This window comes from Enhydra lutris, unplaced genomic scaffold (genome assembly GCF_002288905.1).
Source record: "Enhydra lutris kenyoni isolate GAN:26980312 unplaced genomic scaffold, ASM228890v2 scaffoldscaffold40, whole genome shotgun sequence".
NCBI lineage: Eukaryota > Metazoa > Chordata > Mammalia > Carnivora > Mustelidae > Enhydra > Enhydra lutris.
Window position 1 is genome coordinate 17490462 of NW_019154124.1, and position 26972 is coordinate 17517433.

The 26972-nt window shown below is 42.2% G+C and overlaps 2 protein-coding genes across 3 annotated transcripts in view; both read left to right on the forward strand.

The window, feature by feature from the left end:
• LOC111155217 (RAD17 checkpoint clamp loader component) overlaps window positions 1-2582 on the forward strand; it is a 42172-nt gene extending 39590 nt beyond the window's left edge. The window contains exon 18 of one of the 2 annotated variants that reach the window (XM_022515329.1): window positions 1807-2576. In XM_022515329.1, coding sequence (XP_022371037.1) covers window positions 1807-2071 — 265 coding nt within the window. In that variant the 3' untranslated portion in view covers window positions 2072-2576. Of the gene's footprint in view, window positions 1-1806 lie in introns of both variants that reach the window. The other variant, XM_022515328.1, reaches the window with a different exon arrangement.
• A 346-nt stretch (window positions 2583-2928) lies between these two features.
• On the forward strand, window positions 2929-26215 carry LOC111155332 (MARVEL domain containing 2). The gene is made up of 7 exons (XM_022515481.1): window positions 2929-2961; window positions 7004-8173; window positions 10924-10959; window positions 20666-20814; window positions 21046-21217; window positions 24914-24964; window positions 25804-26215. Exons 2-7 carry the CDS (start codon window positions 7019-7021, stop codon window positions 25924-25926), a joined length of 1686 nt encoding a protein of 561 aa, XP_022371189.1. The 5' UTR covers window positions 2929-2961; window positions 7004-7018; the 3' UTR covers window positions 25927-26215.
• Window positions 26216-26972: the final 757 nt, after the last annotated feature.

Consider the following 26972-nt stretch of genomic DNA (forward strand, 5'->3'; position numbering starts at 1 on the left):
TTAAGGGGCGCCTGGGTGGCTCAGTGGGTTAAGCCGCTGCCTTCGGCTCAGGTCATGATCTCAGGGTCCTGGGATCGAGTCCCGCATCGGGCTCTCTGCTCGTTAGGGAACCTGCTTCTCCCTCTGCCTCTGCCTGCCATTCTGTCTGCCTGTGCTCGCTCTCTCCCTCTCTCTCTCTGACAAATAAATAAATAAAATCTTTAAAAAAAATAAAATAAAAATAAAGCCTGCATTGACCAGCAACTACCACAAAAGCACTCTTTTTTTTTTTTTAAACTTCCTTCTCTTATTAGATTCAGACAAATTAAAAAACAAAACAAAACCGTAGATATAGAGAGGTAAATCTTTATCTGTGCTGTTCCTTTTATTCCAAAATCACTTCTGGGCTAATACAGTGATTAACCCAATACCTATATTTCATTTCTACTTAGCTTATTTGTAAGGTCAAATTTTAAAAGTTTTAAAAGGGCTTTTTAACTGCTATTACTGGTTCAACTACTTGATCTAACTTGGGAGACAGGATTTGTCAGTGCTATTTACTATAGTCATTCATGATGACCGTATTTAGGGATGCCTGGCTGGCACAGTCAAGATAGAGCATGAGACTCTCAATCTCGGGGTTGTGAGTTCGAGCCCCACGTTGGATATAGAGATTACTTAAATAAACAATCATGATGACCATATTTAATATTATAATTGATTCATGTTGACAATATTAAACAATATATAGCTTGATAGTTAATATTTAATAGTACACCTTATTTTTGTACATTTAGCTTATTTCCAATTTTATCACAGTTTTCCTTGTAGCTTTAATCATTGTGAACATCAAATGCTATTTACATAGAATGTATTCCTAAAAATAAACTTGCTGGATCCATAGATACACACTTTTCTGAAGCCTTTGTTCTATATTGCCAGATTACTTCCAGGAATATTTTGCCAGTTTTATGTCCACTTATTGTGTATCAGTATATTCTTTTCTCCTAGCTCTTGGCACCACTGGGTTTTATTAAAACCTTCCTAAAAGGTCTTGTGGCACTTGGCTGGCTCAGTCAGAAGAGCATGAGACTCTTGATCTTGGGATTGAGTCCCATGTTGGGTGTAGAGATTGATCTCATGTTTGAGTCTCACGTTGGGTGTAGAGATTAAATAAATGAAACTTTAATAACTAACTAAATAAATAAATAAAGGTCTTTGCCAGTTTTAAAGATGATGGTAGTAGTTCATTATTTTAATTTCAATTTTTAAAATTACTAATTAGGTTGAACAATTTAGTTACCATTTGTATTTTTTATGTAAATTCTCCCATTTATACCCATTTTTTCCTATTTTTTTTTTTAAGAGAGAGAGTGCGTGGATGTGTGCCCACGAGATGAAGGAAGGGCAGAGGGCTAGGGAAAGAGAAAATATGAAGCAGGTTCCACTCTCAGTGTGGAGCCGATCTGAACCCTGAGATCATGACCCGAGCCTGAATCAGGAGTGTGACACTTAACCAGCTGAGCCACCCAGGCGCCCCTACCCATTTTACTATTCTATTTAATTTTTCTTTTTAATTTGTAAGAACTCTTTAGCAAAGACATTGATCAAGTCGTTTATATTGTAAGTTGTAATGATTTTTTCACATATCGTCATTTACCTTATACTATTTTATACCATTAAATAAACCAAAGGGCTTGGCTAAACAGCGAGCTCAGAGGGGTAAGTGAAAGATTAGAGATGGCTTCATAATTCTCACATGCATGGCATAATTTAAAGATAACCCGTTTTTTCGTTATTATGATGCCTGCATTATGAATCTGGCAGGTTGAAAATGGAAGCCCTGACCGACCGGGAACCTGGATTGATAGACCCAGACAGTGGAGATGAAGCCCATCTTAATGGAGGAGGGCAGCCTGCAGAGGAAGCTCTGGGTGAACCCACTCAAACCGCGGAAACTGAAACATGCTGTCTGCCTTTGAGTCAAAATAGTGGGAGTGAACTGCCTGCCAGCCAGCCTCAGCCCTTTTCCGCACAAGACATGGAAGAAGAAGAGCTGATAATAGAAGACTATGAGAGTGATGGGACATAGAAACCAGCCTGCCGGTCATGGTGCTACTTGGCAGGTTCATGTGCATTTATTCAGTGGTATTTGAACAGAGATAATATACTATTCAAATGAATGACAGCTTAATACTTCACTCTTGTAGTATTTCAGCACAAGAAACTGACTTCTCTGTCATTTTGAAGTAAACAGAAGATCAAGTTTCAAATAATATCTTAATTTTTTTTCCTCTAGTATTTATTTAGTCTTGTGAGTGGTTGGGAGAGGTCAGTGTGAATGACGTGTGTTTGAATATTATGCCAAATATCAAAGAATGTGAAGGAATAACTTAGAATACTAAAACTTTATGGGGTTGTAAATATGAATTATGAAACAGTTTAGCATGCAATTATGAGTGTAAATAAACCTTGTGCCTTATCCACAATTTCTCTATGGTCTCTAACTTCTCAAGTACCATTTTTATATGCTGTACAGTGGACTATTTTAGATGCTTTTTGGAAAGTATTTAATTTATATCAAAATTAAAATGTTGAATTTCTTTTCGTTTCTTTTTTTAACTGTTTCCTAACATAGTCTTGGCCAGGTATCATTGGGCATACATGACTCTCCCTTTATCCGTTGTTAACTTTTCAAAAACAGGGAAGAGAATGGCAACCTTGCGATGAGAACTCTCCGGTGGGAGTAATCACACCTTTTACTACCTTTCCGAGCTGTGTGCTCGCGCCGTGGCGCGGCCGGAGCGGAGTGTGTAACCGCCGCTCTGAGGTGCGGGGCGGGCCCCGACCCTCCCGGGTGCAGAGCCAAAGTCCGGGCCTGACAAAGCCGGGCGGGGCAAACTTGGCTCGGCCCCGCCCCGGGAGCTGAGCGGGCTTTCCTTGCAGTGGGCGGCGTGCGCGCTCTTCCCGGCAGCGGCGCAGGTGAGTGGGTCCGAGGGGTGGGGCCCTCGTGAGGCGGCGGCTGACGAGGAGGGGCCCGGCGCCCCCCTGCCCCCCCACCCGGCAGGTGCGCGGCTGGGGAAGGAGAGGCCTTGGGCCCCTCGGCGCGCGCCCGGGTCCGCGGCGCACGCCACTCAGCTCCGCCATAACCTGCGGCCGAGGCCGGACGGAGACGGGGAGAGAGGTGAGGGCGCCAGGGAGAGCGAGCGTCAGAAGGGCCGCTCAGCCAGCCCGCTTTCATTCAGGGGACACAGGTGCGCGGCGAGGCGCGGCCAGCGGACGCCCTTCCCCGGCGCCGGGATCCTCTGATCCGGATCTGCGCGCGGACTTAGTTCCGGCCGCTTTGGGGCGTCGTCTCGACGGACTGAGAATGGATTTTCTGTCGAACGCGCAGACCGAGCGGTCCCCGGGGTGGGCAGTCCCGGGGAGGGAGAGAGAGACTGGCGGACCGGACGGCGAGCGGCGGGCTCGGGAGCGACCCCAGCGCCCGTGCTCGGTGTCCCTTGTCACTCGCGCGTGGATTAACTTAAAACCCTCGGGCCTTTCCCGGCTCCCAGGAAGCCCAGAAACATCTCGTGGGCCCAGCAAAACTTGAAAGCGATGCTTCAGTTTTTTGTAAAGGCGACAAGTTGGGTTCCCGTGTCACTTTCCTGGGGGAAACCACGTATCCTCCTCCCGCTATGGCTTTCAGAGCTGTGTGCGCCTACGGAAGGGAGCCAGAGTCCGGGGCTTGTCCAAAACAAAGACCCTCTGTGCCTCAGCGTGCTGAATCCAGGAGGGCTCCCAGTAGCGCCCTGAGAGAGACGCTAGGCGCAGCCGGGAACCACGACGTCGGCAAATACCGCTGGCCGTTCCCTTCTAAAATCACGTCTTTTGTTATTCCATGATTCCCCACGTTTATTTTTTGCTTTTTATGTAAAAATTATTTTTATTATGTAAACGTCGATAAGGTGTTCTGATTCGAATGAGTCACTTCACACAGGTGAAGATAAACCCATTTCAGTGAAGCACACGTTTTTACCAGGGTGTTAAATTAAGCAATGGGATATTGAGTTATGTAGAACTTGCTGCAGTCATTTCTGTGCTTTTGCTTCGAGTTTTCTTAGGAAAATATATTTAAAAACAGCAATAGTACAGGGCATTTCTAGAATTGAAATGTTTTTAGACACAGGGGGCGCCTGCGTGGCTGTCGGTTAAGCCTCTGCCTTCAGAGCCCAAGGTCCTGGGACTGAGGGAACCTGCTTCCGCCCCTCCTCCTGCTTTCGGCTCCCCCTACGTGTACGCTGGCTGTCTCTGTCTCTGTCAAGTAAATTTAAAGTCTTTTAAAAAGTAAAATAAATGTTTTTAGTCACAGATGAGATAAATGACAGAGACAAAAATAACTGCTAATTGCTGTCATTTATATCCTACTTTGCACTGGGCACCATGCTGGAACTAGCAGTTAATTCTCTAAATTGGGATACCCCATTAGAAAACCCAGAAATTTAGAACTCTCTACATTTTCACCCATTCCGTGGGTGACTATCTAGTCTATGGTGGTACTTATCCTTCTGTTGTACACTGCCTACTGCTCCTCTCCACCTGGATTTCTAATGGGTATCTAAAACTCTTCAGGCTGCATATCCCCAGGGCTTTCTCCAGTTTGGAGGGGTGGAGAAATGTTGCATATGAAACTATCGGATGTCTGAGATTTGCTTCAAAGTAATCTGTTGGCAGGAGGGATACACGAAACAGGATTGGTCATCAGTGGATAATTATTGAAGTTGATTGATGGGCATACATAGGGTTCATGATACTATTCTTTTCACTTTTTATTATGTTTGAAACTTTCTATAATAAAAAAATTTTAATTCCTTGTGTTAAAAAATTTGACTTCTTTCTATCTCCATTGCTACCACCATGATCCATTGGATTCAGTCAGTGGCATCTTAGCCAATCTCCGTTTTCTTCCTTGTCGCCTGGAGTGTACTTTCGACTTAGTGTCCAGAGTGATCCTATTAAAACATGTCAGATCTTGTCACTGCTCTACTCAGAATGTTTCATGCGCTTCTCCTCTCACTCCTGGTAAAAGCCAAAATCCTTTCCCGTGGTTCTCAAGGCCCTAATGATTCAGATGGACTTAATTCTGCTGCTTACCCTCTCACTCACTGCGGCCACCCTTGCCTCCATGACTTAATAGTACTTGAACTTGCCAGGCACTCCTGCCTCAGGGCTTTTGCACTAGCTGTTCCATCCACCTGGACCGCTTCCCCTGATAACCTGTCTGGCTTCCTCCTCTACCTCCTTCATTTCTTTGTTCAGATGATACATTCTCTGTGAAGACTTCTCAGGTCATTCCATGTAAAATTGTAACACCCTGTGGCAGAGAGCTCCTTATCACCTTTCTTAACTTTGTTCCTTAGCATCCAGTGTATTTCATTTCCCTTATCTGTCATCTGTCTTCCCCACATTGAGACTTAAGTTCCGTGAACTCAGAGATTTCAGTTTTGTTTTTTTTTTTAAGATTTTATTTATTTATTTGACAGAGATCACAAGTAGGCAGAGAGGCAGACAGAGGGAGAGGAAGCAGGCTCTCTGCTCAGCAGGGAGCCTGATGCGGGGCTCGATCCCAGGACCCTGGGGTCATGACCTGAGCCAAAGGCAGAGGCTTTAACCCACTGAGCCACTCAGGCGCCCCTCAGTTTTGTTTTGTTTTTTTTTTTTTGTTTTTTCACTTATACACTTTTAGCATACCTAGTGATTAACAGATGTTTGCTAAATATTCGTTGAACAGATAGGTCTCCATTTTACAAAATGAAATAAAGCAAAGCCTTAGGAGGGTACCTGTGTGGCTTGGTCGATTAAGCATCCCACTCAGGTCATGATCTCAGGGTCATGAGCTCTAGGCCCTCATCAGGCTCGCACTGGGCATGGAGTCTGCTTAAGATTCTCTCTCTCCCTCTGCTCTCTTTCTCTCTCAATTTAAAAACAAAACAAAAAGCACCCAAAGCCTAAGGAACTTCTAAATGGTTCAACGCTACAGAGGTGGGATTCTCCATTTAAACTTTGAGATCTTCATAGTGCCAAGTATAGTACTGTATGTCCAGTTAGTTTTCAGTAAATACTTGCTTATAAGCAATGAGAGGGAGAAATTCATTGTCCTTAAACCTAGTAGTTACATTAGCGAATAGTATCCTTTTTTGTGTGTACATGTAGGTCACTGATTTCGTGAAGGAAGTCAACAGGTTTAGTAAAAGTGCTTTTTGTCTGCTCTATTTTTTAGGTGGATCAAACCTCCTTTGAGATACTGTTTGAGTGTTGCTATGGCAACAGCAAATCGCCTTTAGGTGGCTCCTCTGGAAAGAGTGCTACGCGTGATACACATGGTTGCTCTGTGTTGTACTTCTGGGGAATCTTAACCTTCAGTGATTTTTTTTCTCTGAGAATTCAGTTTTTAAAACCGAGTATCAATAATTAATATTTTAGAGTGGAAGAAGCAATTTCCCCTAAACCAACTTCCCTGATTCAAGAAAGAAAGGGGCTCTTCAGTCCCTGTATTTAATAGAGCTGCTTCTCCCAGGCCATTCCAAAGGAGATTTGAGGTAATGAAAATGAAGAGTATTTGCTGACACATCAAACTTCGGTATGCTCAAACTACTAAATATTTTGATTTAGGCATTTGAGAAAAGAGTTCTGCTTGGGATCTGTTAGTATCCTGTATTATTAAAATTTAGCTTCTTATATAGTTTCTGCACTTTGTTGTTTACAGGGCTCATAGGTAAATTAGACTTAGAAATATTTTAATTCAGAACTAAGATTTTAATTTTGATTACCCTTAAAATCATAAAGAATGATGTTGTTACCCCTGGCTAATATGTTGTATATGTTTAAAAGATATCTATTATCCTTTTTACATATCATGATAATTAGACATGATCATATTGGTTTCCTAAATATGATCATCTGCCATTAAGTGAATAAAATCAAGATCATTGAAGGAATAAATAGCTAGGCATAAGTGATAACTTTAACTTCTTGGCCACAGGTATAAAAGTCACAAATGTCGTCAAATGATGGAAGGTCCAGGAATCGGGACAGACATTATGATGAAGTCCCAAGGGACAGGGACTCACCCTATCAAGACGGCACCATAGGAACCCTCCAGACTCTTCGTGACAGTGAGCTGGCTGTGAGCGCTGATCCCTTGCCACCACCCCCTCTCCCATTACAGCCACCATTCGGCCCCGACTTCTACTCAAGTGACACAGAGGAACCGGCCATAGCCCCAGATCTCAAACCTGTAAGGCGCTTTGTCCCTGAGTCCTGGAAGAAATTCTTCAGAGGGAAGAAAAAGGACCCAGGATGGGATAAGCCAGTGTCTGACATCAGATACATCTCGGATGGAGTGCAGTGTTCACCTCCAGCCTCTCCAGCAAGACCAAACCACCGCTCACCCCTCAACTCCTACAAAGATCCTTGCGGAGGGTCAGAAGGAACCTTTAATTCCCAGAAGGAGGCTGAGGCCATGTTTCACCATGATCCCTACAGTTCCCTCGGCCGACACACACAGACAGCCCAAACGTACAGTGAGAAGGTGGAAGAGTATAACCTGAGGTATTCCTACATGAAGTCGTGGGCAGGCCTGCTGCGAATTCTGGGTGTGGTGGAGCTGCTTTTGGGAGCTGGCGTCTTTGCTTGTGTCACAGCTTACATTTACAAGGACAGCGAGTGGTATAACCTGTTTGGATATTCACAGCCCTATGGCATGGGAGGCATTGGTGGCCTGGGCAGCACGTACGGGGGCTATTATTACAGTGGCCCCAAAACCCCTTTTGTACTCGTGGTTGCTGGATTAGCTTGGATCGCCACCGTTATTATTTTGGTTCTTGGCATGTCCATGTATTATCGGACCATTCTTTTGGATTCTAATTGGTGGCCTCTAACTGAATTTGGAATTAACGTTGCCTTGTTTATTTTGTATATGGCTGCAGCCATAGTCTATGTGAATGATACCAACCGAGGTGGACTCTGCTACTATCCGTTATTTAATACTCCAATGAATGCGGTGTTCTGCCGCGTGGAAGGAGGACAGATAGCAGCGATGATCTTCCTGTTTGTCACCATGATCGTTTATCTCATTAGTGCTTTGGTTTGCCTAAAGTTGTGGAGGCACGAGGCAGCTCGGAGACACAGGGAGTGGATGGAACATCAGGAGGTAAGGAATTTCACCATCCTTCATTCATTTTTCAATTTTTTTCTGTTATTTTCTTCCTTGTTAAATTTGTATAATTGTCAAAACAAGGATTTTATAAAAGCCATTTTTGTTTTTTAAATGATCTGAAATTCGAAAGTCCTGGCTCAGTATCTGACCTACTTTTGGTGAGATAACCCACTGTGGCATGTCACTGATGTGTAACATTGCGAGTGGGCATCCGATGGGGAACACGGTGTATGGTATGTCAGCTGTGCTATGTCTGTGATGCTTACGGGGAAAATTTCTGTAACAAAGAATAATACCGTTTTCAGTACAATGACTGTCTCGTCATTAAAGTAAGTTTGAGAACAAGGTTGATTCTTTAGTGTGGTAAAGCTCAATAAAAAACACAACTTTTAGGTTTTAGGTGGAAAGTGCTCATTTACAAGTTATGATGAGTGGCACTTTCCTCCAGTGACTTAAATAAAGTCATATAAGAATATAGTGAACCACGTTTGGTTTTTTTAAGTATCAAGAGGCTGAGTTATAATGAACATACTCTGAAAACTTGCCCAGGCATTTTGATGTTTCATTCTTATTTTGGGAAGATGAGTGTTCCCAAATTAGAATGGGAGCCTGGCACTTGTTTTTATTTCCAGGATTTAACTAATTAAATAGAAGAAGGAGGAGAAGGAGAATTAATAATAATAATGATAATGATGCCTGGAGGATAAGATTATATAAAAGCCATATTTAAAATTATTTTATTTGAACAGTAGCAAAAATGTTAGAGTGTGTTCCTTTAGCATCCATTATACCGTGAAATGAGTTGTTTTGTTTTCTTTTAAGGAGAAGTGTGTAGTAGAATTACCTATGCTACCAACAATGTCTTATTAATTTTTTCTTAATTTTGAGTCAACTTATTATGCATTTTTCTTTTCCCACATTTTTTTTGTTAAGATTTTTTATTTATTTGAGATAGAGAGTGAGATAGAGAACATGAACATGGGGAGGGTATAGAGAGAAGTAGACTCTGTGCTGAGCAGGAAGCCTGATGGGAGACTTGATCCCAAGTCCCTGGGATCATGACCTGAGTAGAAGGCAGATGCTTAACTGACTGATCCACCCAGGTGCCCTCTTTTTCCACTTTTCAAAAATTTCCTAGGTATTATATAATTGCAAGTACTATATATATGGGCAAAACTAGGTTAAAATGAAATCCTGCCCTTATTTACTCAGTAACCTATTTATTTACTCACCTGTACATTTTGTGTTTAATCTTTTGTACAATCTTACACATAACAACAAAAAACTGCATTAATTTTGTAACAGGTACCTTATGTGTTATATGAAGAACCTCAACATGTTTCATTGTTACCTATACTCTCTCATCACAAAATATATTAATCTTATTAGAACTCCACATAGATTCAAGTTATTTCTAAAAATTTATGTCAGCACATTAATCATATTTCTTAAATTTACATCAGTGTATACAAAATAATTTCAAATTTTAATCAGTGTGAAGTGTGGATAGTGAAACACACTTCTTCATGATTTTATGTAAGTCTAATAACAGCAAACTTATTTTTTTCTTAAAGATTTTATTTTTGACTTGACAGAGTGAGAGAGAGCGAGAGAGCACGCAAACAGGGAGAGCAACAGGCAGAGGGAGAAGGAGAAGCAGGCTCCCTGCCAAGGAAGGGGCTTGATGTGGGCCTTGATCCCAGGACCCTGGGATCATGACCTGAGCCAAAGGCAGATGCTTAACGTATTGAGGCACCCTGGCGCCCGTCAACAGACTTCTTAATATCATTTCAAAATTCTACATGAGTCTGACTATAATTATCAACATAAAACATTCATTTCTGTCTCCTTTCTCAAAACTTGTTTCCATAAGACTTTTTTTTTCCTTTTTTGGGAGAGAGAAAGAGAGCAAGCAAGAGAGAGCACAAGCAGGGAGGATAGGGGGAAGCAGGCTTCCTGTGAACAAGGAGCTTGATGTGGTGCTGGATCCCAGGACCCTGGGATTGTGATCTGAGCCAAAGGCAGACACTTAACTGACTGACTGAGACCAGGTGCCCCCCATAAGACTTTTTATGATGGTTGATTAGACTTGAATTAGCTCTCATGTAGGAGGTTGTGCCACTTTGTATGTGGCTGTAACTTTTTTTTTTTTTTAAAGATTTCATTTACTTACTTGACAGAGAGAGACACAGCATGAGAGGGAACACAAGCAGAGGGAGTGGGAGAAGGAGAAGCAGGCTTTCCGCTGAGCAGGGAGCCCAATGTGGGGCCCGATCCCAGGACCCTGGGATCATGACCTGAGCCAAAGACAGATGCTTTACGACTGAGCCACCCAGGTGTCCCAGTTGCTGTAACTTCTTAAGAGTTAGAGGCTTTAATGGCCTGTGGGTTTTTTCTATTAATTTTATACCTATAACAATTTAAATTATTTAATTGCACAGGGTAGTGGGAGCCAAGAATAAATTAAAACTTCTAGGTAATTCAATGCAATTTACCTAATAGTCTCTATTAGGTCTGTACCTCTAACTGTGTGTTCCTGACAGACAGGGAGTTACAGTTAACCCACCTCCCTCTGCTTCTTCGCTAGCCCATCCAAAGTCACCCAGATGAGCAGGGAACATCTGTCAAGTAGAGAATCCAAATCTGTGAAATTGAGATTGGGCTATAAATACAAATGGATGAAAATATTTACAAAGTAGACTCACACCTCTCTGAAAAATCATTTTCACTCTTTTTTATTTTAGATAAGTGAGCCATCATTGCCATCCAAAAGGAAAATGGTAAGAATAAAGTTCACATAGTATTTTATGTCTAGCTTGTTAAATGTTTTCTATCTTATCTGTTACCTACAGAGTAGATCATCTGTCTGTGAAAGTGTGTCTATTACATTGAGTTCCTAACTGAACATCTAGTTCAACTTTCAGCTTTTTTCTCATAATGAAAGGATCAAATTAGACGTGCACATGGTGTATGTTGGGCAAAACTGTAAGTGCTATCGGTTTTTTTTAGCTTCTTTTCATTTTGTTAGTTAAGATTATGCAAGTGAACAGCCATTTCTTCTTATGTTTAAAATTAAATTTAAAATTAAATTTAATTTAATTTTTAAAATTAAGTTAAAATTTTTTAAGCCCAGGGGATTCTCTCAAATTTTCTTTAGTCTTTTCAAAGTCCTTTTCTTTTCTTTTTTTTAAATTTTATTTTATTTATTTGACACAGAGAGAGATCACAGTAGGCAGAGAGGCAGACAGAGAGGGAGGGGAAGCAGGCTCCCTGCTGAGCAGAGAGCCTGATGCAGGGCTCGATCCCAGGACCCTGAGATCATGACCTGAGCTGAAGGCAGAGGCTTAACCCACGAAGCCACCCAGGTGCCCCCAAAGTTCTTTTCAAAGTTTGGTGTTCTTTTTCTCACCTTGCTTTTGGATGCTAAATTTTGTTGTGGCAGGAAGAAAATTCCTATTCCAGAATTGACTAACATCATGGCAGTAGTCAAGATATTTACCTTTCCATGCCTTCATTTGTTCATCTGTAAAGTTGGAATAATAATTGATTCCTAAAAAAAAAATTTTTTTTGAATCTTTTTTTTTTTTTTTAAAGATTTTATTTATTTATTTGACAGAGAGAGATCACAAGTAGACGGAGAGGCAGGCAGAGAGAGAGAGAGGGAAGCAGGCTTCTTGCTGAGCAGAGAGCCCGATGTGGGACTCGATCCCAGGACCCTGAGATCATGACCCGAGCCGAAGGCAGTGGCTTAACCCACTGAGCCACCCAGGCGCCCCTTTTTTTTGAATCTTAAAAAATAATTGATTCCTACCTCACATTTGCCGAGAGAATTAAATGAGATGCTGTTATTATATTTAATAGCGTATATGTAAAAACCTAATATATTTTAATAATCATAATTTTATCTCATTGAAAAATCCTTTTTTAAAGGTACTGGGCATTATTCTAAGCAAGAAGTTGAGAATTCAGCCTTTGGATTTGTTTCTTTGTAAAGGGAGTGTATGTACTTGGTTCAAAACTAAATGTCTTCTCTCAATGTCTTCTCTCATATCTCATGCCTCAGCTTCCCAGCTCTCCTACTTGGATGGAACCATCGTTATCAGTGTCTTGTGTTTCCTTTCAGACATGTGTTTATATTATCTGTATATGTAATGTGTACACACACACACACACACACACACACACACACTTACTTTACTCCCCCTTTCACACAAATGCTGGCATACCATACCTACTGTTATGCCCCTTATTTTCTTCTCTTAACAATACATTTCTAAGACATTTCCTTATTAGTACATAAAGAACTTCTGCATTCTCTTTTTGTAACTATATAGTACTGCATTGTATAGGTGCTCTTGTTTTTTTTGACTGCCTTGTTGCCCAATGGTAGTTTTACCAAGTTCCACTCCCAGGAGTACTGTAGTCTTCCTCACATCTTGACCAACACAGTGTTAGGAAAATTGTTGACATCTGTCAACCTGATAGGTGAAAAATGGTGTCTAAGGTAGTTATAATTTGCATTTGTCTTTTAAGGAGTGAGACTGACCATTTTTCACATGTTATGTTTGCTTTTCCTTCCCTGTTTACTCTTCGTATCCTGTCTTTTTATTTTTTTTAATTTTTTAAAAAATATTTTTTTTATTTATTTGACAGAGATCACAAGCAGGCAGAGAGGCAGGCAGAGAGAGGGGGGAAAGCAGGCTCCCTACCGAGCAGAGAGCCCGATACGGGGCTCGATCCCAGGACTCTGAGATCGTGACCTGAGCGGAACACAGAGGCTTAACCCACTGAGCCACCCAGGCGTCCCCCTCCCCCGTCTACTTTTTTTTTTTTAATTTTATTTATTTATTTGATAGAGACAGAGATCACAAACAGGCAGAGAGGCAGGCAGAGAAAGAGGGGGAAGAGCAGGCTCCCTGCTGAGCAGAGAACCCGATGCGGGGCTCGATCCCAGGACCCTGAGATCATGACCTGAGCCGAAGGCAGAGGCTTTAACCACTGAGCCACCCAGGTGCCCCACCCCCCCGCCGTCTACTTTTTAATTGAGTTGCTAATTTATACAAATCCTTTAAGTGCATGCATTTTGAAAATACCTTTTATAGGTTTTTTTAAACATTATTCTCTTTAACACAAATATAATATGAAAATGTTTTGTTCGTAGTAAAGTAAGGGATTTCTGAAGTGGACAAATGACACTTTGTCCAAGGGATTGTGATTAATACCTCAGTGTTATCATTCATTCATTGAACAAACATGTCCCAATTAGATTGTAGGCTAGTGATATGGATACTACAAGGTACATCATCTCCATTTCCCAGGAGCGTACAAATCTTGTGAAAAAGAAAACCACAGTGTTAGTAGAGTGTGTATATATGTGAAAGAGTGAGCAAGAACCATAAAACTGAAGTTGTTTAAAGATTTGTTTCTCGGGCACCTGGGTGGCTCAGTGGGTTAAGCCTCTGCCTTCCACTCAGGTCATGGTCTCAGGGTGCTGGGATCCAGCCCCGCATCAGGTTCTCTGCTCAGCGGGGAGCCTGCTTCCCCCGCCCCCCGCCTGCCTCTCTGCCTACTTGTGACCTCTCTCTCTCTCTCTGTCAAATAAATAAATAAAATCTTAAAAAAAAAAAAAAGATTTGTTTCTCAAAAAAAGGAGAGATTTGAGTTCTCCGTTATCTTCTGGGGAAATCAGATTATGGATGATAATGTCTCAAATTCAGCATTGTTATTGGTCACAGCAATTGGGATCTGTAATTAGCCACAGATTTTAGTGGGTCAGTTGCCTTAAATTACTTCTGACATGTATGTTAAGTCATCTGAATTGCAGTCTGCCATTGCGTCTTACCAGGATCCATAAATCTTTAGAAATCATGAGATATTTGAGCAGCCCTGACTAACCAGGTATGGGATAAATGAGGCTGGGATCGGTTGGTCTACACAATATTGAAGAGTTCCTCTTGCAGCGTGGACCTGAGTGCTACAAACCTATACACTTGAAACATTCTTCATAGAGTTAGTCACACACATGACTCTGTGCCTGTGGCTTTTAATTTGCTTTTATTGTACTTTGTTTTCACTTCCTAACTCCCTTGTCCATTTGCTTTAAAGGATTATTATTATTGCTTTCAGGATGTGTATTTCAGTTAGACTTCTTAACTCAGTGGTACAGTCACAGTAAGCGAAATGGATGCTCACTTTTAAACTGTTACATAGATAGATGAATAGCTAGGTAGATAGTAGTTACCTTTAGGAGGGCCACTGCCTAACTGTGGGAAGACAAGGAGAGAGGGAGACTTACTTTTCATTATATTCCCTATTGGATGTTTGAATTATATGTCATGTATATACATATTACCCATTCAAAAATGTTTAAGTTTTAACAAATTAAATTAATAAATACTTCAAATAAAATTGACATAAGCAATGTAGAGCTAATGCTTAAATAATTAATAACACTGGCCCTTTGTCTGAGATTTAAGAGCAGCTTCCCTAACTTACCCTATGGGCTGCCTTCCAGTGTTAGTGACCTTGACCAAACGAAGAGAGCACTATTCCCAGTTGGGAGTCATGAGAGTGGTTTGGCCTGATTATTGCCAATACTCTTATTTCAGATTGCCAGTACTGCTTTAACTCTTCTATAAATCTGCTCCCTCAGAGGGACTGACGGGGAGACTCATGAACCCTACCCTGGCCGGGAATGACCATCATGGCTGCATCACAGCCTGGTGAGAGTCCTAAAATAATGCTCGCTGCATGGAAAATATCAAGTTTAAAAGACTTTAGTGTAGAAGATGGATCAGGGTTACACAGCTGTTTTCTAATGGAAAAGGGGTCTAAAAACTTCTATATAAGGAAATTCATGGGGTGCCTGGGTCGCTCAGTGGGTTAAAGCCTCTGCCTTTGGCTCAGGTCATGATCTCAGGGTCCTGGGATCAAGCCCCGAGTCTGGCTCTCTGCTCAGCAGGGAGCCTGCTTCCCTTCCTCTCTCTCTGCCTGCCTCTCTGATTACTTGTGATCTCTGTCAGATAAATAAATAAAATCTTTAAAAAAAAAAAAAAGTTGGCAGTCGTGGGAATAGGTGATAGCATACTCTGATATCAGGGGTAGCAAGTCAGAGTGCTAGCCTTAGGAAGTATGTTTCTCATCATCCTCAGGGACTTAAGAATCTGTTTGCTTTGTGGGGGTTAACAGTGATGTACATTTTACAGATGCTGATTGTTCAGTCCATGAGACAGGAGTGTCTCATGGGGCTGCAATGTGGCAGTGATGTGGCAATGGTAGTCATTCTTTGCCATGGTGGAATTTATGGGCTTCCTCACCACTCCCCTTGAGGTAATGGGATTTTCCAATTGTTTAAGCGCAGAGTAGAGTCAACCTGAAAGGCCTGGCTGAATTGGGGAAGTTGCCCCGAATGCAATGAAGGGTGGTCAGCATGATTGTTTGGTGAGAATGTGGCTGAAGTGGACTGTACAGGTAGGACTGGATTAGGGAGCTCTGGCCAGCAAGTGCTAGGGTACCCCTTTCAGGTTGCCCTAGAAGGCTGGTACCGGGCATGTCCGGGGTCTGTTGTAGGTTCCCGGCTCCCGAGAGGTCCTGGAATAGTCAGGAATAATCTTAGTGGACTTAGAACCCCCATTCATAGGGCTCCTTTGAACATCCTACCAATCCCTTTAACTTAAACGCAAGATATGGGAGCCGAATGCAGAGGGCACCTTTTCACAGGGCTCTTTCTCTGGGAAGTGAATCACAGTGGATCCACGTTCAGGTATATTCTAGAGGCAGACCTCTGGGAGGGAATCCTGTGACTCAACTGGGGAATCTCTATTAGACTTACCTACTAGAAACCTTTAGGAAAGACTGGATCTCCAATTTCTCATTGATTTTCACTTGCTTCTTTCCCAGTTCTTGGTAGGGAAGAATTGGCAGGCTACCACAGGAGAGGCAGTGTAGTATGATGAAGACAAAATAAAGCTTGGAATCAGGCAAATCTGAATTTCATTACTACTAGCTCTGTGATTCTGAAGAAGTTACTTACCCTCTCTGAACATAAGTTTCCTGTCCCCTGTTTGGAACTATTTACTATGCTGTAACTTTTTATTTTGTATTTTAACAAATACACTTTTTGAAAAGCAAATAAGATCATTTTTAAAAAGGAATATTCAGACATAAAGTAAGATCAAACAGAGACAGAAACAAATTCTAATAAATCCCTAAGTGCTGGACAGGTTTTTTTCCAAGCTAGAAAAGTCAGAATCTAACCTGAACATTGAAGGTGATAGTGTGGGTTTGGAATCACTGCCCCTGCATCAGTGCATGGTGTGCTCAGAGGGAGAGACTTAGTATTTGGACAAGTGCACACTTTTTTTTTTTAAGATTTTATTTATTAATTTGACAGAGAAAGACAGTGAGAGAGGGAACACAAGTAGGGGGAGTGGGGGAGGGAGAAGCAGGCCTCCTGCTGAGCAAGGAGACTGATGTGGAGCTTGATCCCAGAACCCGGGGATCATGACCTGAGCCGAAGGCAAACACTTAACTGACTGAGCCACCCAGGCACCTTGCACAATATTTCTAACTTGGTAGCATATTAAGTCCATTTTTGTCTAAAGCATTTTTTTAATTGAAGTTAGTTGACACACAATGTTACATTAGTTTCAGGTGTACAATGTAATGATTCAACCTCTCTATACACTTATGCTGTGCTCACCACAGTGTAGCTGCCATATGTCACCAAACAACACTGTCACATTCAGTGTATTCCTTATGCTGTGCCTTTCATCGCCTTGAATGAGTTAACTGGAAAGGGACCTCCCCCTCACCTTCACCCATTATGCCTACCCCAACCCTCCTCATCAGTGCATTTTTTAATTTGAAAAGCTTAGTAATTGTAACCATAGCATTACTTACCCCATTGCTTAATTCCTTTATCTTGCCTCACAATAAAGCTTTTCTGTTATTTGCTGACAGAGACTCGTTTTTTTACTAGAAGCAAACAAAGGTCATATGAAACCTGGGGCCCTGTGTTTATAGTCAGGAATACTGAGAATGGTGTGTCCCAGGGCTAGAGCCAAACACAGCCTTCTAATAAGAGCCTAATGAGGTTTTGATTGTTTGTCTTAGGTGTACTTTCAGATTTTTTTTTTCCTCAGTAAGGTTTTCTGAATTGATATTCAGTGAGGTTCAGTGAACCTCACCCAAATACAGTGAAAGAAAATTTTAAGAGTGTTAAAAACAGAAACATTTAGGGGCGCCTAGGATTAAAGCCTCTGCCTTCAGCTCAGGTCATGATCTCAGGGTCCTGGGATCGAGCCCTGTGTTTGGGTTCTCTGCTCAACAGGGAGCCTGCTTCCCTTCTCCTCTCTCTGCCTGCCTCTCTGCCTACTTGTGATCTCTGTCTGTTAAATGAATAAATAAAATCTTTAAAAAATAATAATTTAAAGCAGATGAAAGTAGTCTGAAAATATTCTGACTTCTTAAGCTTCCTTTTTAAATAAAAAGTGAATCTTTGAATTAGGGATGCGCAAGTAAGGAAAATGAATAGTTCCTGCTTGAAAAACTTAACCTAGGGGGGAAAATTCTACCTGGGCAGAATTTATGATTTTGACCCGGAAATCTGAGCTTGACACCTGGGGCTGCTGCTAAGCTCTGAAGGGTCAGCGTTATCCATAGCAGCTCCATCAGCCAGGGTCCCCCTCAGACAGCAGTGTGACAAATGGGTTGTTAACTATTTAGAAGCTAAAGAGGGAGACCATGAAATAGAGATCCATTTATTTAAGCCAAAAAAGTTTCGCCTCATTTTATTTTTTTAAGATTTTATTTGTTTATTTGAGAGAGAGAGAATACAAGCGAGGGTGTGGGAGGTGGGAGAAAGAGGAAGAGAGAACCAGGCTCCCCATTGAGCTCGGAGCCTGATGGGGACTCAGTCCCAGTACTCCAGGACCATGACCTGAGCTGAAGGCAGACGCTTAACTGACTGAGCCATCCAGGGGTCCCTGTTCCCCTCTTTTTAATACTGTCATTCATTATCAAGATCAAACATGTAAGTTTGTAAGTTTGAATATAAGAATTCATTCATTTGAAGAAATGGCTTCTTAAAAAGTGGAGAAAAAGGAGAATAAATACTAACTTCAGAAGGTGTTCCCTGAAATACTCCTGCTTAGTCTCTTTTCCTTGGGAGTTTCCTGCTCCTTACTTGGATCCTTGCTGTTTGGGACCCAGTGGCCAGCATGCCTCCTGCACCAAGGCTGTCTGGTTCCACTTCCAGCCTTCTCCTGGGTGCTGTGGGCAGCCCTTCTCCTCTGCACAACCCTCCCGCAGGGTTGGTTAGCTGCCTCACCCGCCAATGCGTGGTCTGTGCTGTTTGGGGAGTTAAAAGCTGGTGATTTTTTGGATGAGGTAATCTTTTTTTTTTTTTTTTTTTTTTTTAGGGTGAGGTAATCTTAAGCCACACCTCAGACACAGCCTCAGAAATAGGGAAATCAGGAAACAAAGGTTTTTAAAGCTCTGCCTGGCGAGAGAAAGAGCAAAGTTTTAAAATGTGTTGTAGTTGGGGTGCCTGGGTGGCTCAGTGGGTTAAGCCTCTGCCTTCAGCTCAGGTCATGGTCCCAGGGTCCCATGGTCCTGGGATCGAGGCCCACATGGGGCTCTCTGCTCAGCAGGGAGCATGCTTCCCCATCTCTCTCTCTGCCTGCCTCTTGGCCTAAGTGTGATTTCTCTCTTTCTCTATCAAATAAATAAACAAAATCTTTTTTAAAAAATGTGTTGTAGTTTGTTTTCAGCCAAGTGGGAGCCCTCCCGAGCTGCTCTCAGTTTAGTTCAGGAAGTTTAATTCAACAAGTGTATGCCAAAGTCCCAGGGCCCAGTGGAGGGGGGCTGACTGCTGTAATGAGAAATCAACCATTTCTGGGGAGCTACCAGAATTGCAGGGCACTTCAGGATTGAATGGTATGCATTTAAGTAAACCTTCCTCTTGCTAGTCATTTAAAGCATCAATAAGCTGAAAAGTTCTGTTGTTGTTTTTTGTTTGTTTGTTTGTTTGTTTGTTTTTTGAGAGACAGGGCAGGAGCAGGGGAGGGGCAGAGGCAAAGGGAGAAGCAGACTCCCCACTGAGCAGGGAGCCCAACTGAGGACTCGATTCCAGGACCCTGAAATCACAGCCTGAACCAAAGACAGACCCTCAACTGACTGAGCCCCTCAGATGCCCCTGTTTGTTTTAAGTAGGCTCCATGTCCATCGTGGGCCCCAAGCCAAGGCTTGAACCCATAACCCTGAGATGAAGACTTGAGCTGTGTGATCAGGAGTCAGATGTTTAACAGACCTAGCCACCCAGGTGCCCCCCCAAAAGTTCAGGGTTTTAATTGTGGCTTTTCCACTTCCCAGCTCTGATGCCCTAGAAAATTTACTTAACCTCTCTGAACCTTGCTGGTTCCTGTGTAAAATGGAAACCCCTCTCCTGGCATCCACCCACCTCATGACTGTGGTCCATGTTGTGGGCCCTGCCCCCTGGGGCCACGGAACAGTCTTTCCCTAAATCTGCACGTCCATGTGAGCCTGCCCATTCCAGAGTGGGTTTCCCTGGGCATTGACACCCCTGCTTCCTTACTTCATACCTCTCCAGGTCATTTCATCTTGTGCTACTTCTCCTCTTTTGAATGTACCATTTTTTGCTAAAGACTTCTGAGAACTTTCCAGTTGAGAAACCAGGGTGACTTAAAACAAGGAGCCACAGGTTCAGAACTCATGGATAGCTGAAAGGCCTTCACCACCTTTCCTCTGGGTTTGCTTGTTTTCCTTTTCAGGCAGTGAAAATAATGTAACTCATCTCCCTTTCCAACCTAAGTGCTGGCTACTTGTGGCTGATTCATCTCAAGTTCCCCAGGACATTTTTTCTCTTTCTATTTAAGTAGCCTTATTCCATATTTTCCCCCGAATTTCTTATTCTGAACTACATTTTGTATTCTTTTTTTTTTTTTTTTAAGATTTTATTTATTTATTTATTTGAGAGGGAGAATGAGAGCGAGATCACAAGCTGGGGAAGGGGCAGAGGAAGAAGCAGGCTCTCTGCTGAGCAGGGAGCCCAGTGTGGGACTTGATCCCATGACCTGAGCTGAAGGCAGAGGCTTAACCTGCTGAGCCACCCAGTCGCCCTGCAGTTTGTATTGTCTTATAGTTGGGGTATACAACCTAAATAAAGTACTTAAGACCCTACATTTAGTATTTCATCATCCACATTTAATATACACACAGAAGTTTTACCTGTCATGCACTCCTGTACCCCAGTGTGGTTCCCCTTAGCTATTACAAAGACATTCAGACAATTTTGTGACTATAAAACATGCAGTTCTCAAGTGAAATGTTAATTGCTGCTTCTACTTTTCTTCCCCCTGCCTCTCCCCACCATTTTCTTCTAATATAAATTCATGTGTGTTTTTTTTTTTTCCCCTTCCTCCACCTCTGTTTACAAATAAATCCTCTTTTTCTCCCATACTGTAGTGTGATATGGCCACTGGTGGTGATAGACAGAGAGACCAAGAAGTTAATGTCAAAGAATTGAGACCAACAAAAATGAAACCCGAACTTCTGAGTGGGCACATCCCTGCAGGCCACATCCCTAAACCTATCGTGATGCCTGACTATGTCGCGTGAGTGTTTGTTTAAATCCTTCTTCAAGGCAGAAATGGAGAGATCCTATTTGTCTCCAAGTTCATGCTCTCTGCTTGACAACATTTATATTTAAACAGTTGTTTGTTCCTGGAGAGGTAGGATATTGAATTGAAGATACGGCATGGTCAGTGAGGAATAAGCTAGGCTGATTTTCCGTTCAGCCTGTTTTCAGTGAAAAAGTCACAACGTTGGTTAATTTTTTCCATCAGAAAATACCCTGTGATTCAGACGGAAGATGAACGAGAACGCTACAAAGCTGTGTTCCAAGACCAGTTTTCAGAGTATAAAGAGCTCTCTGCAGAAGTCCAGGCCGTCTTGAGGAAGTTCGATGAGCTGGATGCAGTGATGAGCAGATTGCCTCGTTGTTCAGAAAACCAGCAGGTCAGTGCCTACAGCTGCCTGGGAGGGGCCCTGAGAAAGGAAGGGTAAAATCCGACTTTCACGTGAATGTGGGGCAGCCATAATCACCATGTGCATCTGCTGTCTATGTCTCAGAAAGTCATTTGAGGTCTTCAAGGGCACTAGTCAGGATTATAATTCACATTATATAGTTTTGTATCTTCTGCTCTCAATTATTAAACAGTTATAAAACAATCATTTTCTTTTCTTAGGCAAAAAATAAATTTTCCTAAAATACATACTGAATCCATCAGGGTCCTAAAGGAGACTGATGGCACACTCAAACTGAGACAATTCGAAAAAGATTTATTCACAAAGGTGTGGGCAGGGTGTAGGGGAGCAACCAGGGTTCATGCATTCTCCAGATTCTCCAGGGATAAGTGACGGCCAAGCCGTGAGCACCCCAGATCCAAAGAGCACAGTGCATAACGACAGAGTAGATCTGAGCCACTGGGCATACACATCCACACATTATATGGATAACCGTGATCATGACAGCGGGAGCTAGGGAAGAGTCACAGCAGTAACCAGGGACTCAGTCACTTTCCATAAGGTTCTAGAGTTTGGGCAGGGGTGGGGGAGGGGAGTGTCGCATTTTAGTATTTCTGAAATCAGGATGCCCTGATAATCCGTGGCACTTTTTATCAGATGTACATTTTTTATTGAGACACAATTCACATGCCATAAAACTCATCCTTTTAGACTGAACAATTCACAGGGTTTTAGTACATTCGCAAAGTTGTATAACCATTAGTACCCCCTAATTCCAGAACATTGTCATCACTCCAGCAAGAAACCCCATACCCATCAGTACATATTCCCCATCCCTGCCCCCTCCCACCACTGACAACTACTAATGTACTTTCTCTATAGAGTTCCTTATTTTGAACATTTTCTATAAATGGAATGATGTAATATGTGGCCTTTTGCATCTGGCTTTTCATAACATTTTTAAGGTTCATTTTTATTGTAGTAAGATTCAGTATTTCATTCCTATCTGTGATATTTATTGTATGTATCACATTTTCTTTTTTTTTTTTTTTAAAGATTTTATTTATTTTTTTGACAGACAGATCACAAGTAGGCAGAGAGGCAGGCAGAGGAGAGAGAAGGAAGCAGGCTCCCCGCTGAGCAGAGAGCCCGATGCGGGGCTCGATCTCAGGACCCTGGAATCATGACCTGAGCTGAAGGCAGAGGCTTTAACCCACTGAGCCACCCAGGCGCCCCATATGTATCACATTTTCTTTATCAACTTATCACCTGATGAACATTTCAGTTTTTTTCCACTTTTTGGCTGTTATGAGTAATGCTCTGAACATTTATCTGTAATATCCTAACTTTTAAAAAGACTGTGTATTAGTCTAAACTATTATTTGTATAATTCAAAAATTTTTATAAAGATTTTTATTTCTTTGTTTGACACACAGAGAGAACACAAGCAGGGGGAATAGCAGGCAGAGGGAGAGGGAGAAGGAGGGTTTCCGCTGAGCAGGGAGCCTGATGCGGGGCTCGATCCCAGGAGCCCGGGATCATGAGCTGAGCCGAAGGCAGATGCTTAACTGACTGAGCCACCCAGGCGCCCCTATAATTCAAATTTTTAAAACTCACAGCATTTTTAACAAATGTCAAGCAAGTTAATGTATATATATAACTAACATATATTTTATATATGTGTATTTTGCTCCTGTGATGTGTAAGGACTAGGCATCTTTGTTTTGACCACAGACTATTAAGTGTACATTTAAATCAGTTATTATTATGAGCTCTCTAAGCCAAAATGTCCAGAGTAGTAACTTTTCCCACTCCTGGAGCAAAGGAATGGTGTTTTCTAGGCGGTGCCAGTACCAGGAAGCAGGAAAAATCCCGCAAATATTGCAGGTCAGGGGTCACTTGGTACCATTTGAAAGACAAACAGGGTCCAGAGGTCCAAGAAGGATGCCCAAATTTATAGGCCCTTGAAGGAGTGCAGGAAGGATTGAGCAGGCCTCTGGAGACTGTGTCGGCACAGGCTGGGAAGAGCAAGCTGGCTGACAGACAGGATGCTGAGCGGTCTAGTCATGTCGTCTTTGAGCCTAGACACAGTGGGCTCTGGTTTATGGCTTTGTGTGAATGGGCAAGGGCTCTGCCAATTGAGTCTGCACCTGATGGATGGGAAGGACCTGATTATAGTAGGGACTGAAACTGGGTCCTCCCGTGATATTTCTGTACAGTATTAACAGTAGTTGTTTCCTGTGGTTTGTACAGAGCGTGGTGAGTAAGTAGCCAAATGACAAGGCCACTGTTAGTCTCCATGTCTCCTGAAGTCCCTATCTAAAGTAGAAATATTAATTGTATCACAAAAGTTAACTTCTCATCAGCCACAGGCTGAGCTTTGCCGTGGGCAGGAGTCAGAGGGAAGGCCTGTTGGTTTCCTGACAGGTCCCCAGGGTGGTGTTCAAAAGCCCAGTGGTCCGGTTTGGAGCGATAGGTTTTCCCACGGACCTGCTTGTGTGCCCTTGAAAAATGAATCACATGACTTTTCTACGCCTATAAAATAAGAATATTGCTCAAAATAACCTGGTCCTCACTGTCTAAAGTTCCGTTTGTCTTTTTTTTTTTAAGATTTTATTTATTTATTTAACAGAGAGAGAGAGAGATCACAAGTAGGCAGAGAGGCAGGCAGAGACAGAGGAGGAAGCAGGCTCCCAGGAGAGCAGAGAGCCCTCAGGGCTCGATCCCAGAACCCTGGGATCATGACCTGAGCCAAAGGCAGAGGCTTAACCCACTGAGCCACCTAAGTGTCCCTAAAGTTCCATTTTTCTGACAGCCTCTAGTATAGGTTTTGCCATTCTTATCTCAGCCTGCATCACCCTCACCGCACCACTGGCCCCAGCAGCTAGTTTCTTCCCAGTCCAGGCCCTCTTCAGAAAGGTGACAACTAAATTAGCCGGTCACCTCAATGCTGGCAAACAATCAAAGCACAAATGACACTCCTGCAAAAGACACGAAAGAATTAGAATAGGTCGCATAAATAATGTGGGTGGGTGATGAGAAATGTTCTCAGGGAGGGCTTTTAGAACTACAAATATTTTTTTTCCTATTTTACTTATTGGATTTATGGTATCTGACAACTCTAAAGCACAGGTTTTACATGGATAAATTGCCCTAGTAACCTGTTCCCCTTGGATAGACTGTTCAGTCCATTAACAAATTTCGTATTTGTTATAAATACGTTCTTAGTTGAAGGAACCTTACTTAGTTATTTTTGAAAGTCAAATAGTCTCAACCTCTTAATCCCAGTGTGTGATGTGGTTATTACATACCAAGCACTTTACCAGGGTCATTTCAAATACGTGAACCTTCTCACAAACTTGGGGTTGCCAGGAAGGTAACAGAGTCCTGGGACCAACTGGTTGCCCAGGCTAGACAGCTGCTGTGTGGTGGCCCTGGGACTCGGTGCTGGTTTCATGCGGGCGGGGCCTTCCTCTCTTATTCACCCCTAGACTCCAGTGTGTGTGGCAGGCAGGAAGCCTTCTAATCTTTGTCCAGTGAATCGAATTTTAGTGTGTGAATACTTTCATTGTAGTCTTAGATAAAAATGATTTTCTGTTCAAATTCCCAGTGTACATAGATATTCTTAAGATATGATTTGAGTAAATGCAGGTGTTTTAATTCAAGTGTACAATATATTATTTTTAGGAACGTGAGAGAATTTCAAGAATCCATGAAGAGTTTAAGAAAAAAAAGAATGTGAGTAAACCCATTTTCTTCTTCAGAGTATATTCGTATGCACGTACAGTGGTGACAGCTGACAGACCTTAGATTCTTTCAGCTAAAGTAGCTCTTTTTTTTTTTTAATTTTATTTTTTATAAACATATATTTTTATCCCCAGGGGTACAGGTCTGTGAATCGCCAGGTTTACACACTTCACAGCACTCACCATAGCACATACCCTCCCCAATGTCCATAATCCCACCCCCCCCAACACCCCTCCCCCCATTAACCCTCAGTTTGTTTTGTGAGATTAAGAGTCACTTATGGTTTGTCTTAAAGTAGCTCTTTTTTAATATTTCTTCAGATGCTACTTACTAGAGAACAGGAGTGGCTCCTGAATGCCTTTTCTTCTCTTCTCTGTTGTGAACACATTCTGTTACAGCCTGGGTTCTAGCAACCTATAGAAAGGAGCACCAATATAGGACTTCTCACTGACATTTCCTTCAAAAAAAAAAAAAAAAAAGTCATTTTACATTTTTCATTCCATCCTTAATTGCACAGTAGAGGCTGGAGAGAGCTTCTGTTAATCTTTTCTGTACTTAAGTAATTTGCTCTTTAATATATTTTAAACTATTGAAGTTAAAGTTGTTCTCAGCTTTCTGTATTTCCCATTCAATTTTGCTATGAAATGGAAAGTATTCTAAAAAATAAAATCATCTTTAAAAATGTAAGGAGCTGCTATTCTTCTTAGGAAGATTTTAAAATCTGTTGCAAGATATCTGCTATGAAGGGTCATTTTCTGGGTGATAATACGTTTCTGTGTTCTTCTCTGAGGAAACTAGAAATGAAAATATTGGTTGTGTTTCCTTTGCAGGATCCCACATTTCTGGAAAAAAAAGAACGCTGTGATTATCTGAAGAATAAACTTTCTCACATAAAGCAAAGAATTCAAGAATATGATAAAGTAATGAACTGGAATGTGCAAGGTTATTCTTAAACCTTATTTGAAACCACTTTTTTAATGTTAAACTTAATATTTATTTACTGTTTTTTCCATGCTAGTCTGTGATAGAGAAGCATGTGCTTTCTGCATGGGCTTCTTGTTGGTTTAGCTGGTCTGCCATACTATGATAGTATGACTTCACTTCAAGCATTTCAAAATAAGTCCAGATTTACCAAGGACTTACTCAGAATGGAAGAAATGCTGTGTCCATCTGTGTACAGTTTATATTTAACCTGTTAGAGGTAAAAGTTGTTTAGAGGTCTTATCCTCACAGTGTGATGAGCACACAGAGCATCATTCTGGGGCTGTTTTCTCCTTTTTAACTCAGGCCGGCTCCTGGGGTTTCTCTAGGACATGTTTGTCTTCTAAGCCAAGGCATCCTCCTTCTCTTGAAAGGGCCTTGAATCCGGGATCAACATTTCCAAGTTTTAGGATCTCAGGCAAGTTTCCGTATCTCTCTGTGCCTATTTTCTCATCTGCAAAAGTGGAGCTAATGGTAGTGCCTACCTTGTAGGGTTGTTGTGAGGCTGAAATAAGTAATGTTTGTAAAGCACTTAGAAGAGACTGCGGCACGTTACACACAGTCCATTAGCGCATGCGGTCCGTAGAAGTGACTGTGACGTGAACACACTGCCGTGGGAAGGTTCTTACTGAGCACACTCAACCAGTTAACCAGAAGGCCCACCTGTCTCATGGGTTTCCTTTTTTGCCCTTAATACCTCTTACCACATGTAGCCTTAAGCAGGTGCTTCCCTGTGGTTCTGTGGCCACTGGGGTCCACCGCACGCTTCCTATCATGAATCGCTATCACTGTGCACAGAGGTCTGCCTCCCCACAGCCCAGTCCGATGCCAGGATTGTGTGACCCCTGTTGCCTCTTCTGCCCTGTTGGCTAAGGTCCCATGACCCTACATTTGCTTAGAATCTCCTTTCGATTTACTGTGATGCTTCATCTTCCCAACCACTCTCTTGCCTGTGGGGCTTTGTCCATGAGAAGTATTTTATTTTTAGTAGTATGAACAATGGACTACCTAAACAAAT